The following is a 20605-nucleotide window of genomic DNA, read 5'->3' as shown; positions in this document are numbered from 1 at the left end:
TTTTGGTTTTAGTTTTCCAGTAAATGTTGCTTGCGTGGCTCGGAATTAGACATGAGTTCATGCTAAAATCCCAGCTCCAAACACTGCAACCAGACCTGGATTTGGATCAGAGTTTGCAGCTCAATCTTATCACAATAGCAAACAAAGTCTCATTTAGTGGCAAGACACTCTCTCTCCAGCCAAATCCTAGATGTTCATGGGAGAGACCTGTACATTCCTTTTCACCTTCACAAAAAAGCAATACATACCACAACGTTCGTTTCAATGTGAATGGTACAAAATGGTCCTGTTAAAATGGAACTCTGTAACAGAACCTAAGAATCTAAGTATGTTTCAATGTGAGAAATTTCAGATTTGGATCTGGATTTCGAATCCTCTACATTTAGCACAGAGTTGACATAACTGGCTCCTATGCATGGGGTGTTGATGGTATGGAAGGGAAGATGTCAGTTAGCTCTCTCTCCTTTGTATGGCAGCTATCTTCTTCTTGACTATCTGATTGAGAGCTTTCTCCAATACTGTATTCAGATGAATGAGAAAGAGAATTTGGCATATTCCCTGCTAAACACTTACATTTCTGTTCATGTCACAAGCTTCTGATGAGCTGTATCTCAATGACCTAAGACATATCCAAAGTATTGTATCTCTACAACTCTCCCATGTCTGTGCTCACACAGCCTCTCACACACATCCAGCATAGAATGAGGCAATGAGGAACCACATTACAAGCCCCAGTACAAGATTCATTCACTAATATTTAAACTGCTTCCCCACCTCATATTCCCAATTCCTCTAATGGCCATTCACCCATCTTCCTTGCACAGTCACATACTGGACAGAAAAATCCCATGTACATTTATTAACACCATGACCACTAATGAAATCATATAGTTCTTATACCCCTGAACTCCAGAAGTAACCAGCTTTAGAAACCTCACAGTGGTGGCTGCATCACAGGGTTTTCTTTTTAATTCAAAGAAAAACTTCACCATCTTTCTTTAATGCTATCAACCCGTAAGCTTGACAGTAAGGATTAAAGATTGCTCCTTCTTTCTCACTTGGTTATTGGAAAGGCTGTGAAAGGTAATCAGTCTTGTGAAGCTACACTTTACAGTCTGCATAAAATGTCATGATTCCCAGTTCTCTCCCCAACCTAATTGAAAGTGCATAATATTGCACAGCTGGGGAAATGTAAACTGTAAACATATGCAATATATCACACTATCACACAAAACCCTGTTACGAATGGGCACTGGGTGATCATCAGGACCAAAAGGGATCGAAAAACAGAGTTTTGCTGAAAAATAAGAACTTTTCCCATCTAAAAGAGAAAAACACACTTTCTCAGCAGCATAGGAATTGGATTGGAGGCGGTTCATTCATTCTGTTTGTGAAATATGGACCTTTCTATAATGATTTCTATTTGACTGCTGCTTTATCTTGACCCTTCACGGGTACTGTTGGGGCAAAGGCTGTTCTTGGTTAAAATGATGGAAATCAAGAGTAAAACCATTTTTTTCTACTCAGTAAATACAAGTGCATGTGAAATTGAAAAATCAGGTGATCTGCAGCCATTGGGTAGTATTACCTGTCACCAGAAGTCTGTGGATGGTGCTGCTTGTTTATCTTTGCATACAGTCCTTCCAAACGCTCCCTCTCTGCTGGTATTGAAGGGATATCCCGTGAGTATCCAAAGGTTTCTGCTACAGGTGGAGACGATGGCCTGTAGACATTTGCTGCTGGGTAAGCCTCTCTGAAGTGATTCACTCTGGCATAATTTGGGTCCATCTCATCGTCATCATCATCATCATCAGGTGGTGGACCTACAGGGCTAGTGGAGTAATCAGCAAGCCCTCTTGCCTGCTTTTGCCGTAACTCCTGATGTTTTGCACCGATCCTAATCGTTAGGAAGAAACAAAGAAACAAACAACACGTTTGGATTTACTCCGGCAATGACAGCAAACCAGTGATGCATCAAGCAAAATTTTAAAAACATCTCTCAGCTGTTATAAATGTAAACTAGCTGTATAATTCAGGACAGTAGAACTCCAATGCAAGCAGAAATCTCTAGGTTCTATTCCTTTGGCATGCAGCTTTGTAAACAAGGCACGTTGTCATTCTGCACTCTGACAACAGATTATTGCAGAGTAGGGTGCAATTTTTCACAAGTATTCCTGATAAGTGTTGTTTGTGTATGCGTGCACAAACACCGCTTTAATCATACACAGATCTAATATTTTAGAAATACATCTCTACCAAAGGTCTGTGTTAAAACCACAACGCAGGCTTAAATATCTAACCTAATCTTCAAACTTTTCATCTAAATTAGCCAAGAAAAATATTATTGCCTCTTTGGCCTCTTGACCCACACATATTCTTCTAAATAAATTAACTTGCGAAAAGCGGATTAAACGTGAAATAAATGTGAAGATGGCACAGTTGTTTGAAAAGCAGTAGCAAAAGTAATTTGCTTGAGATTTAAATAAATATATATGTATATATTTGTTCCATAAATGGAAGACCTCATGCCTCATTATATAGGGGCTAGGGACAGAGTAAAACAGGGAAGAAATTAATAGAAACCTGACAGAGATGGATTGGTACATATAAGTGAATTAAAGACTATTACTGGCAGTGCTCCACTGTGATAAAGCCTTAAGTGGTATTACAAAACGCTTCTGCTAATCAGTGCCATTATGTAATCTGTGGGGAATCAGAATGGTAAAACAGATTCAGGTAAATTTCAAACCCAAACTTCAATGATTCAACATTTACTCCTGAATCAAAAAATACAATAAAATTCCATGAATGTGCAACTTCTGTTAAATGTTCAGTTCCTCTTTAAGATGGCATAATTAAACACAAAGAGAAGAATGATAGCAGCATGCTGACCACAGTATGAAGAATACCATGGAGTAAATGGTACTGTACTTATGGAAGTGTGTGATGTAGGAAAAGATGCAAGGCAAAAGCATGCATCGCACCTGCACTGGCTGCCATTAAAAAGTCAACATTTGCCCACTGTCACTGTATCTGAAGTATAGTAGCATTTCCCCCTACTTGATAAATACAGTGACTCAGTCTATAGAAAGAACAGGAGGTAGGAAAATACTCATTGTGGTTAAACATTGGTGATGACTGTGGCCAAAAACACACAAACAGCGTGTGCAGGACAAATAGTCTAAAGCCTGGAGATGACAAAAGAAGAGGTTTTGGAGAAAATTTGGAAAGGCCCTGAAAGATACGGAGCCCCGGAAATAAGTCGACTAAACCAAATTGGGATATTAATGCATTGCTGTACATCCAGGTGATCCATTCTTTCCAGATATGTGCCACCAACTGGAATATGTACCTGAGGATTTTTATTTCGAGTCATTAGAAAATATATCTCATTAGGAAAAACCAAGATGCATCTTGTCATGGGGTGGGATGATGCAGCAGACAGCTCTGATGGGTGTCAATGAGATACTGCGGTTTTGGCAGCTGGCAGGAGGGAGGGATGGAAAAGAGGAAAGTGTGTTCAATTTTTTCTCTCCCCCTTAGTCATGTAACACTCCTCTCCTAGGTCACCCTCCCTCTTTCAGAGTAAAACCTAACATGTACAGTCAGCAACAGGTGGATGAAAGAACAGTAGTTTTCTGTGTCCTCTCTACTGTTTTCTCCAAGTCCTCTAGCCCCGATCCATTTACTGCATTTTCTGTAATTTTTCTGCAGATAAGTCTACATTTATTTATTTATTTTTTCTGACTCTTACCATATTTCATGTTTCCTTTTTTATTTCTTTGATCCTACTATGTTCCTCAAACCACTTGGGCTTTCTGTTCTGATACCTTCTATGGTTTGTTTTCTCTTTTGGCCTTCTCCTGTTTCTCTCCTCTATCCAGTCCTGTTCTCTCTGTACCCTTCAGCCTTCTCTGCTTTTCTACCCCCCTCATTCTCTCATTACACCACACACATTCTTTGCCTCTCATTCACATGCTGGCCCAGCCAGGTCAGTAGCCTTGTGTAGATGGTGGAGGTTGACCAGCCTGTAGGCTCACCACTCATAGCACTGCCAGGATTCAGAGTGAGTCTTTGATTCCCCACGGATCTGCTACTATGTGAATGGGAGATTTCACTGGGGGGTCTCATGGAGGGTATATCATGGTGTTGACATATAACAGAGCTGGTCAGTGAGGCACACATGCTCCCACCTAGTCTGTTGTCCATTTCATTGGCTCAGCTGGCTTATGGCTCCTTCAGAGGGTCAGAGTTTGATGGAGTTTACATAAAGTGGGGGAGAAGACTGTTTTTGTAAAACAGACAGGGACACTGGGACAGATATTGAGGAAAAGGAACATTGCTTTATTCAGGGACACATGGGTACTCTGGGGTGGAGAAAAAGGCAAGCATGGATATACAACTAAAGTCTGAAATTACTACAGATGAAAACAAACAATAATAAGCAGTGATTGGTGTTCCTTTCTATACTGTAGCGTCAAACCTCAGAACAGCCCTAGCACGAAGAATTAGTGAGTAGATGAAAATATGCAAAAGGCTTCATCCTCTGCGGGTTCCTGAATAACGATAAAAGAAAGACTGTACAGCAGGAGGGACCCAGCTTGCCCATGTCAGCGTCGCCAGAACAAACTCACCAAATTTTATGTTAAGTAATTTTGGAAAAAGTTCTACCCTGATCAATTCTTGCAACAAAACAATCTTTGCAGGGTGAGTGCAGTATGCATCCTATTGTCAGGGAGTGCTTACTGTACTATGATGACAGGGATGGATTTCCATTTGCAATACAGCTATGGACATCAATACAGCAGGGAGTTTGTATCACTGGTTTCTGTCTTTTATCCATAAAGTGCCTTCACAAGAAATCATCTTGTAGAAAGATTAATATTTTACATGCCCCACATGGCGTTACGTTTAGAAATGTAAAGGTGAAAGGACTCTATTTGTTTACCCCCCGCCCCCAAAATACCTTATAGCTATTGGACCCAATACATTTATCAGTTCTATAGTCCCTGTCTCTGAAAGTTCTGCCTTTTGACCATTAAATGCTTTTATAGCAATTTAAGACTATTTCTGCTATTGGGCCAAACCCTGAGAGATGCTGAGCATTTGCAAATATATCCAGGAAACTGAAGACAGTAGACCAGATCCTCAACTGGTCGAAAATGACATAACTCCATTGACTTCAGTGGGGGTGCGCCTATTGACACCAGCTGAACATCTAGCCCAATACCTTTATGTTGCACATCAGGGAATTTCTACAGGTGGGATAACATACAGGTTTTCTACTAGCCTTAAGGATGGGATGTTGTATCTCCTTGGATGAGGGAGGGAGGGCAAAAGCAGCAGCACATAACATTCTCCAGAGGAGAAGACTTGGAGCAACTCATCGGAATTGAAATGGTGAACTGAAATGGACTCTGAACTGATACACACCATACCCCTTAGAGATCGCAGACTTGAAGGTAACAGAGTAGCATGACACAGTGGCATCATGTGTAACTTGCTTTCATGTTGGACAGTGAAAGTAATTTGTTCTGCCATCAATACTGGTACCTTCTGCACAACAAAAGCTGGAATTAGGTTAGCACAATTTTCTTTTGTTACTGTGAATAAGCCTAGCTTCTTCAAATTTTCCTTATAATGCAGCCTACAATCACTTTCACTGCTATGATCTGTACCTGCTCAAGAACAATTACTCCCTTTCTATATTATGCTGACCAGTCAATGCCAGTTTATGTGAATTTCTTGCTGATCAATGTCTCATCTTTTCAAGAGGGCTATTATAATTGTATTAATATTTCTTGTTTCTTTCTCACTCTTCCATGGAAATCTATAACTTCTGCTCAACGATCTCTCTTTTACTCTTTCTGTTTTTCATTTCAATCCAAGCTCTACCCGATGTGAGTACTGAACTACACGGCTGTACAATTTCAGTTTTGTATCTACCTATTTTACTAAACCTTCCTTTATTCCTCTTACCCTTGTCATTTCTATTTTCTAAAGTTTTTCCATTTTCCATTTTCTAAAGTTTTAAATATCCTGATTGCATAACATCACCATGTTCTGACCCAATCCTTAAGAACATTTGTTTTCTACAAAACATACCAAATGAGTGCCTAATAATCTTTTATCCTGCTTCACCCTATTACCTTCCTCTCCCATATCACATTCTGTCTTGCCTTCCAAACCTGCTGGCTGTTGCACATTTGTAGTGTTTCACCCTGTTCCCTTTCTCTTTGTTGCTTTTTCTTATAATTTAGACCAGTTCCATCTCTTACCCTCATCAAAAAAATCTGCCCGATCAACAGAATTGTCACAGCAAACAGCCTTGAAACTACAATGAGAGTACTACAATTACAGAAGAGCCCAACATGTAACACAGGATGGGTCTGGTTAAACAAGTGGAAGCAAGAGATTACATGTCACTCACCACCCTGACACCAGCAGTGAAACTAAAGAGGAGAGGCACAGGTCACAATCTGAACAGTTTAGCCTAATACTAAGTTTATATAAACTTCCTGATGAGGGAATGGGAAATAAACCACATAGGATGGAAGGAAGCCAGTGACATTTCCCTTCTGTATCCCATATCAATTCTGCTCACTCTGTTCTGCCACCTGAAACCAAGCATCCAGTTAAATCACTGCCTGACAAATACATCAACTTCCGTTAGCTGTGCATCTGTGCAAACACAGCCCTCTCACCTAGGTAGCTAGAGCACAGGCATCTTAGAAATGCTGTAGCATGTCCTGCCCTCTTAACTTCCTGTGATCCCTCTCTCTTTTAATTGTCATCCAAAGCCAAACATGTAGTTCCTGCCTAAAGATTTTCCGTAGCGTCCCATGGCCCAGAATCTATCATGCGTAACTTTTCCTAGCCACAAATAAGCCAATAATTTTGGGCTGCAAAGGCCAAACGCTCACATTGCAGACCAAGGAAAAGAGAGTCCTTTTTTATATAACCCTGACAAGAATATGGGTGAAGTTTTCAAAATAACTTAAGTACCATTTTCAAAAGTTGCTTAAGACACTGAAGGAGTCTAAATCTCATTGAAAGTCAATGGGCCTTAGGCTTCTAAATGCCTAGGTCAGTTCTGAAAAATGGAACGTACGTGCTTTTGAAACTTTTACCCCATATCTAAAGTACCGTGGGGCTGCTCAGCACAAGAATAATAATTTATGGTATACAAGTTCATTTATTCCTCAGACCTCCTTCCAACATGACTAGGGCCCTACCACATTCATGGTCCATTTTGGTCAATTTCATGGTCATAGGATTTTAAGAATCATAAATGTCAGTGATTTCAACTATTTAAATCTGAAATTTCAAAGCGTTGTAATTGTAGGGGTCCTGATCCAAAAGGGAGTTGCTAGAGGGGGCAAGGCTACCGTAGGGGGGTTGCAATACTGCTACCCTTACTTCTGCGCTGCCTTCAGAGCTGGGCAGCCGGAGAGCGGCAGCTGCTGGCTGGGCATACAGCTCTGAAGGTAGCACCCTGCCAGGAGCAGCAGCGCAGAAGTAAGGGTGGCAATATCATACCATGACATCCTTACTTCTGTGCTGCTGCCTTCAGATCTGGGCAGCTGGAGAGCGGCGGCTGCTGGCCAGGAGCCCACTTCTGAAGGCAGAGCCGCCGCCAGCAGCAGCGCATAAGTGAGGATGGCCTGGTATGGTATTGCCACTCTTACTTCTAGGCTGCTGCCTGCAGAGCTGGGCCCTCAGTCAGCAGCCACTACTCTCTAGCCGCCCAGCTCTGAAGGCAGCGCAGAAGTAAGGGTGGCAATATCGCGACACCCCTAAAATAACCTTGCAACCCCTCCACCAACTCCCTTTTGGATCAGGACCCCCAATTTGAGAAATGCTGGTCTCACCCATGTAATCGGTTATAGTAGAGGGTAAAGGCACACAAAAGACTAGATTTCTCAGTGGGAGACCAGATTTCACTGTCTGTGACATGTTTTTAATGGCTGTGAATTTGGTAGGGCCCTAAATATGATCCATTAACACAAATTCCATAGCTGGCCCCTTTTTTGTGTACCACCAGTATGAACTCTCTAAGGAACTTCTATTCAATAACCACATCTTTTCTTAGTGGGAAGGAACAGAACATTCCAGCCTTCAAGATTTTCTCTGCTCAAGGGAGATGAACAACTGGTTAGCACAATGTGCAGCATGCAAACCAAATGTTGCCCGTTACCATCTGTAATGAAAACACGAACAAAAATTGCTAGCTACTGCAGAAAGGCTACAGTTAAAATTGTGGGTATGTAAACACAGCTCAAAGGCTCCTACTGACAGCACAGAAATTGCTTGCGGGATCCCAAAAGGCAGATAATGTACTATTTTCTTCTAGCCAGCATGAACAAACTTTCTGCTGAAAATGTACAACAAGTAGTACAACAATCTGTTTTATTATGTGTCAAGTACAGATTGTGTGCCCAATGCTGTGTAAGGCACATGGAATGCCATGATCTACGCTCCAACGTGCCAAGCTAAGGAGACAATACAGTCAAACAGAAAATACACCTGGTGACCAAACAGTGGTGGTGGGGAGGGGTTGTTTCATCTTTAATAGAGTACAGCAAAACATTTTGATACAAAGGATTAAAAATTGATAGGCTTTGCAGAAAATGTGTGTTTTAAGCAGCGATTTGACCAAGCATCAGTGCATAAGTGAAGGAAATTCCCAAAGGCAGAATAGGAGAAGGAACAATAACTAGCAAAGGTGAAGTATACAATAGGAATAGATAGGCAGGAGGCATAGGTCATTTACGATAATTAGTATTCGATTTGCAATTAATATAGTGAAAAGGGAGTGGCTGTGAAAGCGGCTTGAGATGTAGCTCCAATTTCACAAAAAGGCCCAATCCTGTGAGTCTTTTAATCAGGTTAATTGGTGTAATACACATTCTTCCATTCATTCGGTCTTTCCTTGTGTGCAGCCGAATAAAAGCCACTGCATTTTTCCACTCACGTGATGCTGCCTGAGATCTCCAAACTGCAATGATTACTTAATTTACATCTGATTTAGAGTCTTAATATCTCAGCTGTGATTTTACATAACATTTCTGCCTTTGTCTCTCATTTCCCTAATTCACACATAGATTGAGAAAAGTGTTGTCTAGGAGAAAGTACCCTATTGCCCCAGGAGGTCAATCGGATTTCAGTTGGGTTTAAGGTTTTAATACTTTTTTCTATCTGGTAGCACAATATATTTCAGTGGTTAAAACATCATATTTTCATTCATCTACATAAAAGCGGATCAAAGAAATTCTGCCTTTAGACCTTCATATGCAACACTCACTAAAGTGAATTGAGTATTTCATGTGACTATCTGAGGGCAGCATCTGGCGAAATGCTTTAAACTTTTTATTTTATCATTATTAACATGCATGAACTTTTCATACAAGTATTAACAAATCTTATTCATAACTTGAATGTGTTACCCTTAAAAGTCTCATCTGCGTTTTGCCAATCTTTAATTCTCTGGTCAGGCCCAATATTTTAAAGTGGAAAGTTAAGTATTTCTCATAATTCAGTACTTTAGTCTTCAACCCACCAAAAAGATGGGTAACTGAAGGCAACTGGGTTGGACCAGTGTAAGTGTTCCTGCAGTATTGTTATTACTAGATATCAAGCATAAAAAGGAAAGAAACCAGCTTGACTACTAGGGCTTCTTTTCAATTGCCTTGCACAAGTGTAAAAGTCTACTATTCTAAGCTGGTAGAGTATAGTGCACCCAGGAGAAATTTAGGTAGGCAAAACATACTTACTAGAACATTTGCTACTTTTTGAACAGCAGTGTGAAGGCTATATAAGGTTTTCCATTAACATAATTTTAGTTTTTTTCAGTGAATGTTTTGATCATGGTTTTATCCCATGCGTGTTTGTGTGTTTCTGTCAATTTAAAAGTGATCAACTTTTACTGGAGCAAACAGCCATAGAAAGAGAATTGCAAAAGGCAAGTATTTGCAGATGCAAATATTCTCTCCAAAGTCCTTGCAATTTAACCAATCAAGAAAAAGAAACAGAACAATCACAGCTCTACAACACAGCTCAAGGTTTGAATATCTATGATCTTTCCATAAAGTAAACATTTCATAAGTAAACAACCAGATAAGTTGAATGATGACTCAATGTGAGGAAACTGTAATATACTTGCACATTATTTGCTCAGCTCTAGTGAGTATCAGAGTTAGAATCTGGCAAAAACACTGAGGTTAATACCACTGTTCTAAAGAAAAATACTACGTGATCAGTACTGATCCCAGGATACAAAGATTTTGATTTTACACTGCATTCAAAAGACAGAGCCTGAAAATTCATGCTGCAACATTGGTTCAGGACCAACTCAGAGGGAAGACTGACATTTACTCAATCACCAATACCATTTCCTGTAGCGCTAGGTGTTCTGGGAAAGTCTCCTGCCCAAACACTAACCTGTTGCAACTTTTCTTAGGCTAGTGAGATCTTATGAGCTCACAGCACAAAGTACTGGAGTGCATATATTAGGTTATTTTTCTCCATCTGAAAGAAATTCTAAGAGTGGAAGATTCAAAACGATATTCCTGTGATATGATTTTCCCCTAAAAATGTCTTCATTATACATTATATTCAATTCATGTTTACAGACACATCTACAGAGTCTACCTACAAGAAAAAGAGACAAATTCACCTGAGTTTGGGAATGGAAGGTTGACTTTTTAATTAATAGTCCCTAATTTAAAACTAAGCTGAACACAGGACTTTTTAGTTTTCCAGTACTAAATCTGTTGTGGAGAACTAAATGTGTGCACTGCACACACAAACAAAAATTGCAACCATCTAGAAGATAATAAGGTGATAAGTAACAGTCAGCATGGATTTGTCAGGAACAAATCATGTTAAACCAACCTAATAGCTTCCTCTGACAGAGTAACATGCCTTGTGGATGGGGAGGAAGTGGCAGATGTGTTACAGCTTGACTTTAGTAAAGCTTTTGATACTGTTTCGCATGAACTTCTCAGAAATAAACTTGGGAAATACAACCTAGATGGAGCTACTGTAAGGTGGGTGCAAAACTGGTTGAAAAGCCGTTCCCAGAGAGTAGTTATCACTGGTTAACAGTCAAGCTGGAAAAGCATATCAACTAGAGTCTCGCAGGTATCATTTCTGGATCTGGTTTTGTTCAGTATCTTCATCAATGATTTAGATAATGGCATAGAGGGTAAACTTATAAAGTTTGTGGATGATAACCAAGCTAGGAGAAGTCACAAATGCTTTGGAAGATGGGATTAAAATTCAAAATGATCTGGACAAACCGGAGAAATGGTCTGAAGTAAAAAGTTGAAATTTAACAAGGACAAATGCAAAGTACTCCACTTAGGAAGGAACTATCAGCTAGACACATACTCCCTAGGAAGGACTACTGCAGAAAGGGATCTGGGGATCATAGTGGATCACAAGACTCAACAGTGTAACACTGTTGCAAAAAAAGCAAACATCATTCTGCGATGTATTAGCAGAAGCATTGTAAGCAAGACACAAGAAGTAATTCTTCCACTCTACTCTGTGCTAATTCAGCCTCAGCTGGAGTATTGTGTCTAGTTCTGGGTGCCACATTTCAGGAAAGATGTGGACATACTGGAGAAAGTCCAGAGAAGAACAACAAAAATGATGAAAGGTCTAGAAAACATGACCTATGAGGGAAGATTGAAAAAATTGGGTTTGTTTAGTCTGGAGAAGAGAAGACTGAGAGGGGACATAACAGTTTTCAAATACATAAAAGGTTGTTACAAGGAGGAGGGAGAAAAATTGTTCTCTTTATTCTCTGAGGATAGGACAAGAAGCAATGGGCTTAAATTGCAGCAAGGGCAGTTTAGGTTGGACATTACGAAAAACTTCCTGTCACGTTAAGCACTGGAATAAATTGCTCAGGGTGGTTGTGGAATCTGCTTCATTGGAGCTTTTTAAGAGCAGGTTAGACAGATACCTGTCAGGGATGGTCTAGAGAATACTGAGTCCTGCCGTGAATGCAGGGGACTGGACCAGACGACCACTCGAGTTCCCTTCCAGTTCAACGATCCTATGAAAAACTCCCTTGCTAACTGCCCATGCCTACAAACATGTGCCTTAGACTCTCTGGCAGAGAGGGGGAGAGAGACGAGGAAGTCTGTAGTTATGGTACTGCCCCAAGCACATGCTCACGCAAAGTGCTGATGTCATACAGATTTCTATCTACTGAGGGGGAAAGCAAGAGTGGGCTTTCCGAGCCATGTTTCTGCCTCCTCTGATCCTGGCATTGGCAAGAAGCCGAACAAGCTCTAATGGTAAATTAGAGCAGCCAGCAGACTCCTCTAGCTTATGCCAGATGAAACAGTCTCCTAGGAACCATTCTGTGAGTCCAGAATCACTAGAAGAGTGAATGTGTGAGACCCATCTTTGAATGTCCCCTGTGTGCAGCAGAATGTGTAGATCCAGCTTTACAGCACTTTACAGCTCTACATCAAGACAGCTTGAAGTGCCCTTTGCATTGCTTGAGCAGTACCAAAGAGAATTACCCTTAGTGAAGGATCTCTCCCAATCTCTTTCTCTGCAACTAAGCTTTCCAGCAGCAATAACAAAACAACTTGATAGCTCTTAATAAATGTTACTTTTCCAAGTTCCATTTTAATTCCATGTTTCCTATGAAGTATTCCTTTGGCTTGTAAACAGTCAGTAATGCAATCAGTTATAATTCTCTTTTACAGCACCACTTTAAAGATGTATCTTCAATAAAAAAAAAAAAAGTGTCACAGCTTGGCATATTACTCCAGAGAGAGCCAGGCCATTACCAACAAAATGTTCTGACTCTTTAGGTGGCCAGAGAGCATAGTCCTTGAAGAAGAGCATCCGGATCATAGTGAAATTATTGTCTCAATGAAGGGGAAGCCAGTGAGACTATGCTACGGGAATGAAACACTGGGGTTCTTTAGAGGGCCAGGCTATGACGCATTGGAAAGTACCGACTGGACTGCGACATCTGGGAAAGAAACCAGGTGATTGGACAAAAGGATCATCTGTCAAATAATCCACACCATGCATCAGTCTGGCTCCCACGTCCAGTACAGTACTCAGCTCTAAGCCAGAACATTCTGGGTTCAAGCCACAGACCAGTACTGTACTGGAGGTGTCCTTCTTTGTGGACTAGCAGTATGTAGCTTGCTGAGTCTGTCAGAGCAAATTCTGTTTTAGCAACAACATAAATTGGAAACAGAAGCTTAAAAACCACCACTTGGTTTAAATGCAATGTCATGCCCTACGAAAGGAGGGAGAGGATTCCTGACATCAATCAGTCATAGTCACATATCAGACCCTCACTGCTCAATGGTAGGCTTTTATTACACTTTCTGGTATGTATAGCAGCAGCAGATCTAAAATGAGAATCACTTAGAATCAATGGGATGGGATTCGTCTGTCCTCCTGTCCAGTGCAAGTGCTGCCACTGTAATAAACAGAAATCTGATAACTTCATACTGTCAGCACAAAATGAAGCGCTGACCTTGACCTGTGTAACTTCATCCAGTAATTTTTTCATAACTCCTACATACCATGCTACACTGCTATGATCTAATAAGAATCTACAAGTAATTAACTGGAATTTTTTTAAAACCAAAGCCTTAATCAAATATATATTCTTATCAGGGTTCCAAGGCAGCAATAAATTGGGACATTTAAAAAACTGGGATCTAATCCAATCTGTGATCTGATCAGGGTTCAATGGTTATAATAAATTGGGACTATTAAAACTGGGATCCCATCCAACACTTTATTTTGTCTAAACCACAGGACCTAGCTGTGCTGCAAAGTCAGGAATATTCAATGAACAGTAATGCAGGTTGGATTAACCCTTAATAAATAGTGATGCAAAAAACACGGGAGTCCCAAACAGGTACGGTCTTCCCAGAATTGAGCTGTGATAGAAATAAATTACCAAGATTTTATCAGAGAATCAATATGACCATCTCCAGGTTTTTATTTTTATAATAATAATAATAATCATCCAAGACTTAGCAGACTACAGCACAAAAGCCACATGGGTTTGTTAGCTATCTGTGTGTGTAGGTTTTAAAATGTACTGGTTTTGAACACCACAAGCATGCACTTCTCATTCCAAACAATAGCTAGCCGTTTTATCAGATTGCAGCTCATGTGGCTATTCCGGTTTTCATTTTCATTTCCAGTAACACACAAATCCTCTGTAATTAAATAAAATGAAATAAATGCTGACAGAACAGGAATAGATTTTCACTCACTAGTATTCTCTCAAAATGTTTTCTCTCTGAATGTTTTTATTTCTGTAAGATGCATTTAGTTTCTAAAGGGATCGCGCAGCTGCAAAATTAAATTTCAGTTTGCCAAATATCAAAAACACATGTAATGATTTAAACTATGAGAATGGGCAACAAATGCAGCAGCCGATAAGACAAGGGAGAAGGTCGCACAGCTTTTGGAAGGAAAATTTAGAATCCTGAATGTAGAGATTGAATCCAATTAACTTTCTCCAAATTTGAGATTTGCTCTTACCTACCTTCAGTTCAGGCCAGTTTTTGAAAATAAGGGCCATTCCCTTTGCTTTTCTTCCTTTCTGCACAAAAACTTAAATGTTACTTTTTGAAATCTCCTCAATTAATTCCAGTGAGAAACACAAAACTAAGGTTTAATTAACAAAATAAAGTAGTGCCTCCCATAAGGAACCCAGTGCAGAGCATTGGTCTGTACCCAGTGTGTCTTTATACTCACTAAGTCATATGTTATTTATTAAAATCACCCCAGTGTCAATGAGGAGCTTCATTTAGGGAAATTTTATTCTAACGTCTGTAAGATGTTCGACTGCTGGAAAGGAGACTTTGGTCTCAGCAGGGATGCTCCAGTAAAATCATCCTAAACAAACAGGGAAAAATAGCTCTCTTTCAACTGATACTCACTTTATTTGCATTTGAAAAGAGAATAAATTACTACACGTAAAACTCAAGTACCTAATATATTTTTCTCGTTTGTTTTACAATAGTTTTCAAATGTTAAAAAATTAAAAGGCATCCAAACATGAGTTAGACAGGAAGGGAAGGGGAAAAGCCTGGGTTGAAAAAAATAAATAAATAAAATGACCACCTCTTCTGGTACTTGATAATTTACTAAAACAACAGCTTGTTTTTAAAATGTAAAAAATGACAATTTGGTAGTAACTGACTCTGAACACACTAAAAATATAAATTTGACTCAGATTAAAAAATAAATAAATCAGCCTTAGACATAGTATTTGCTTTTATTCCTTTTATGGACAAAGCCTCCGAAGCACGAACAAAATGATGAGTTTATTTAAAATAGGGCCTCAGTCCAATAAACCATTGACTTGCATTAGAAAGGCCAAACTACCGGCTCAGAGAATCAAATAGCCGGGTAAGGAAAACCCCCTAATACAATACAGCCATGAAGTTCTGACTTCTTCTGTGAGGCTTTAGTCATATGTGCTACTATGAGCAATGAAAGACTGAAGGAGAGTGGAAAAAGGAATAAACTGTGAAATTTACAGGAGGTGCTGACTTCATATGCAATTAGATACAGATATGGCTATTACTGAGAAAGTAAGACTCACATCCTAAATTCCCATGAACCATTTCAAGCCCATAGTAGCATCAATCATTGAATGTAATCCAGGTTTCAGAAAGAAAGGGTAGTAGTGGTTTTGGTTGGCGATAGATGGTGAATCAGGAAATGTGGGCGCAGATCCCAGCTCTGATAGAAACTTCCTTTTGTGAACCGGGACAAATTACTGAACTGGCATCTGTAAAATGAGAATAATGATGCTATTTTCTTTCTCGCACCCTTTGTCTTTTATATCTACCCTGTAAGCTCTTGGGGCAAGGTCTGAGACTTGGTATGTGTTTTTACAGCATCTAACACAACGAAGACCTGATCTTGGCTGGAACCTCTAATGACTACTTCTAATATAAACAATAAATAATTAGAGCTGGTCGAGTTTTTTTCAACGGAACATGCCAATTTATCGAAACAAACTTTTTGCAGAAATTTATCATCTTCGTTGGGAAGGTTTTTCAGGTCCAGGAAGCAATTTCTAGCAAAAGCACAGAGAAACCTGTCCCAAAATAGCCAATAGCCTGGTGGTTAGGGCTGGGCTATGGAAGATCCAGGTTTTAAGTCCCCGCTCAGCCTGAATTGGAGCAGGGACTTGAACCTGGAGCAGGGACTGGAACCTGGTTCCCCTACATTGCTGGTAAATGCCCCAACGACTAGGCTATGGAGTCAGCCTCTCTCTAGCCCAGTGAACATTTAATTAGTTCTCTCTCATGTTTTTTCATGAACAATTTTGAAAGCTCTTATTTTTGTTCTGATGTGGAATGAAAACAAATTTCAAAACCTCAAATTCTTTTTGCGGAATGGAATTCTTGCTTTCCAGCCAGCACTATAAATAATAGCGATGTTTTACCTTCACATTTTAGCGTAGGTTGTGTTGGTGGTACAAAACTGGTACAGAGAAGCAAGGAAAGGAAACACAGAAAAGAAAGGACTAAAAAAGAAAGATGTGGAATGGAAATAAGATTTACATGAGTACAGCAACAACATTTCACCTTGTAAGTAAGGGTCATATGTGCAGCCTGATGCCCACTGGGTTTTATGAAATACCATGTTATTGGGTGGGGGGGATATTTGCACTTTGCAAAACTCCAAAAGAAATCCTACTCTTCCAAGTTGCGAATGCACTTCCTACTGGAAAACACACCCCACAGAGATCTTGTGCCTTTGGAGGCATGCCAAACGTGCAGTGCATGCAAAACCAACCTCCCAACATCATGCAAGGTCCACACAGCTGCTAGGATGCTGAAATGCCCTTGATCATTAATCCTACCCCACCCACCCCAAAAATCAACAACTCGGACGTCTGCCACTAACACCTGATATAGATAGCTCAGGGTCTTAAAAAAATGTGTCAGATCGATGTATACACACATGTGGTGAAGGGGTATTGGTTAGTGTGGCAGACCTTTGAAAAACCCAGGCAGTCAGCATTTAACTGACATACAACCTCAAGCAGCCAAACTAAGTTTGTTATTCTAGGGGATGGAATTGAGACTTCAGAATAAAAATTACTATGTAACTATTCATGGAAAGGTAAAATTAGATAGGTAATTAATATCACTTATGAAAGTCAAAATTAGAAAAGTAATTAATACTTTGCTCAAGGTTAGTTAGGAGATTGTTTTGTTTACAGTTCTGTAGTCTATCACGCTACAGTCAAGTACTTGTTAGTTTTGTCATAAATACATTTCACTCCAAACAAGAGTGCAGTTGAAAAGATGATGCCTACATTCTAGTAAATCTTTAGTGAAGCTTGGTTTGTTAAAGATGAGACAACGTATGCAGAATTGCAGTTAGTGAAGTCATAGTAGCAGTGAGATCTATGGTGTAGGCTCTCCGCATGGTTTTCTTTGCCAATATGTGCATTAAAATCTTAGGCTTGAATTACATTATACATTATAGGATTACTGAATCTTGGGACACAGTTATAAAACTCATCTATACTGTCTTCATAAGCATCATCATTCGTTGAATAGTCAACAACAATATAAAGTACTCAATTTCATTTAAACTGGGTTACTTATCTTGAGGCTGATCTTAATCAACCCCTCATATCATTCTTGCACAGAAATGTGTTGTGAGAAGACCAGCTACAGTATGCACTTTTCCTTTATCATTGCTAAAATCTTTGCCACCCTGTGACTAGCAATACAAGACAGGGTTCAAGTCAACTAGTAGATAGTCTTGAACTACCAAACATAGAGAACTATGTTCTTGTTTTAGTTAGAGAAGCGTCATGACCTGCTTGTATATACAATATATGTTATACCACTTTTGGGATAATACGAGGAATTTTTTTATGTAAGCAGAATTACCTGAAGGAGAGAGGGTGATATTTCTATTCATTTGCAATGTGGAAGAAGAATCAAATAAGTGAGTTAAAAATATCAGCTAAGTTCATCAACTTCTCAACACACCTGCTGTTCTCCATTTCAGTTCAAACACTTCCAGGGCAGAAAGTTAAATCATTATTAGAGAAGAGAAAACAGAATGATGAAGACATTAGGCTGCTTGTTTCTAATACATCCTTACCAATTTACCGTCAGTCAGTGACTATGGATTTTTAAAAAGCAGTTAACACTTAAGAAATGTTAAGAACAATTATCTCATGTCCAATTGGAACATTAGCCCTTTAGACAGAAGGGCTCATTCCTTTCAGTCTGCCAACATTTTAGTAAATGACACTGGCCCTTTAACAGATGGGATACATACTTCTTTGCTTGCCAGTATCCTAATAAAAGACACTGGCTTCTTTAAAATGAAGGACAAATACCTCTCAAATTGCCAGCATCCAAATTGGGAATCAGCAGTTTAAAATAAAGGCGGCACTCCACTGCCTGGCAAAACCAGGGACATGCTACAGAAATTTTAAAGCAAATGGTATAAATCCTACCCTGATATTATTTAATTTAGATAAACTACCTATTAAAACATTGGGTAACTATATCCAATATCAGTACTGCAGTAACTGGATAGCCTTAGCAGACTCATTAACCTCTTACATGCACCATCTACTGGAGGGGAACAAAGACCCACCATGTGGGACTATGGTTGTACCCAGAAGGCTAGTCTTTACTGGGGAGGAGGAGGAGAAGAATTTGCTCACCTTCAGGGCAGCACTGCAAGGATTACCTATTTTTCCAGGCTTTTCAGGAGGGTGGGAGGCAGGAGAAGTAAAAGCTATTAGTTCTATTGGGCTGGAAAGGCAGCGAGGTTGTTGAGATTATGGATGGGACAGGCGTATTTTATGAGAGAGGAAAAAAACCAACAGAAGTAAAATAAAACCCCCTTGGTTTACAATGGTTCTTCAGTCTCTCAGGACATTCCCTAACCTTTGGGTACTACTTTATTCCCATTGTCCTTAGGCATATTCAGCATTTGTGTACTTTATATTATTACAACATGAATCTAAGAGGTTAATTTCTTCTATAACCTTGAGTGAACAAAACACAAAAAAGGAGGAAACAACATAAAGATTAATATACCAAAGCTGCACTTAAAGCAGAAAACCTGTGGATTGGCACCATAGTCAGCAGAGGCCTGGAGTGCTGGAAACCACTATGAGGGTTGCAGGAAGAAAGGGAGCCTGGAGACCCATAAGAAGCTGCTCCTACTGCCTTATGGAGGAGAGGGGAAGCCCAGTGCACAGAGCTCCAGAAGTAGCAGCTCACGTAGCATTGGGAGGGAGGGAGGGGAGGAGAAATGAGGCGAGGCCTCAGGAGAAGGTCCTCTTACTGGCATTGGGTAGTGTGGGCCCTGAAGAGGAGCTGCTGCACCAGGCTGTGCAGAGAATGCATTAAGCACTATCATAGAAGTAAAGGAAGCAGAGTAGATGTTGTTATGCAGTAGCCCAGCATGGCAGCAGCCTCATGAAGGGAAAGCCAGAAGACTGGCCTAACAATGTTGCAGTGCAGAGACCGATAGGCGGAGGGCTGGGATGGCATATCACCGGTCCAGGCCTGGAACAACTGTCCTGGCTTTCCTTCCTACATAGGAGGTCCTTGCCTTCTGTTCTTCTAATCAACATAGATGTTTACATGATTTACTCACCTTTCACGCTCATCTTTCATCTTTTCTAGTTCTTCTTCTCTCAGTGTGCCGTGTTTTGGATTTCCCTTCTGGTCAGCTTTCCCACCTTTCTCCTCTTTCCTCTTTCCAAATCTGATTAAGACATTAGGGAAGAGTCAGGGGAAGAGGAGAGAATTAGTAGAGGAAAAATGCAATATTTACTGAGTACACAACAAAGCTGGAGATTTACACAATCACAACGTAATGAGCGATTGCCTAGAGTAAGTGACCTATTGCAATAATAAAATAAATTACCAATAATTCTGACTAAGAACCATTTACACAGTATTTGATCACAATTGTATTTGAACCTTGAGTGCATTGTAGAAATTACCACCTCGCAAGACCTGAAACAAAAGCAGCTGCGATGCTAAGCTATTATTAGCATACATTTCGAAGTAGCTGAAGGTTCTTCTTACCAGAGAATAGGCTCTCTGAAAACAATCTTCAGAACAATCTTATGTGCCAACATACAGAGTTGGCCATATGTTCTACTCCTATTGGTAAAAATTGTCACTTGTTTGCATATGGCTTTAATTTAAAGGTATAGAGTTGATTTTTGTTTAAAATCACAGGAAGGTGCAATCAGGATGAAAAATAAATCTTGCCCTATTGCAAGATGAGAGAGAGAGCTACTTCATAAAAGTTCCCTCTTAAATGCTTTACTTTCTATCTAATAATATATTATTATTTAATATTTATATTATGAGAATGCTCCAGAGATCCCAGTCACTCCTGGGGTTCCATTGTATTAGGCACTGTACAAAGACATGCAAAATTATATTCCTTTCTTCACAGCACTTGCAAGAGGTTATTAAGTGGCAGAGCTAGATTTCATTTCTCATTGAGTTAGATCTTGAGGTTGGATACACAAAGCATTATGGGCTAACCCCTCCCCCCACCCCCCAAATTTGAAATCCTG

At 39.9% G+C, this 20605-nt stretch overlaps 1 protein-coding gene across 3 annotated transcripts in view; it reads right to left on the bottom strand.

The window, feature by feature from the left end:
* The window catches only part of PARD3B (par-3 family cell polarity regulator beta), a 608177-nt gene that overhangs the window by 104909 nt on the left and 482663 nt on the right, over positions 1-20605 (bottom strand). For all 3 annotated transcript variants that reach the window (XM_048869082.2, XM_048869081.2, XM_048869083.2), the window contains 2 exons: positions 19666-19776; positions 1589-1897 (listed from right to left, as the gene is read on the bottom strand). In XM_048869082.2, coding sequence (XP_048725039.1) covers positions 1589-1897; positions 19666-19776 — 420 coding nt within the window. The remainder of the gene's footprint in view (positions 1-1588; positions 1898-19665; positions 19777-20605) is intronic.

Source organism: Caretta caretta, chromosome 11, assembly GCF_965140235.1.
Source record: "Caretta caretta isolate rCarCar2 chromosome 11, rCarCar1.hap1, whole genome shotgun sequence".
NCBI lineage: Eukaryota > Metazoa > Chordata > Testudines > Cheloniidae > Caretta > Caretta caretta.
This window is presented reverse-complemented; position numbering and strand designations above follow the sequence as displayed.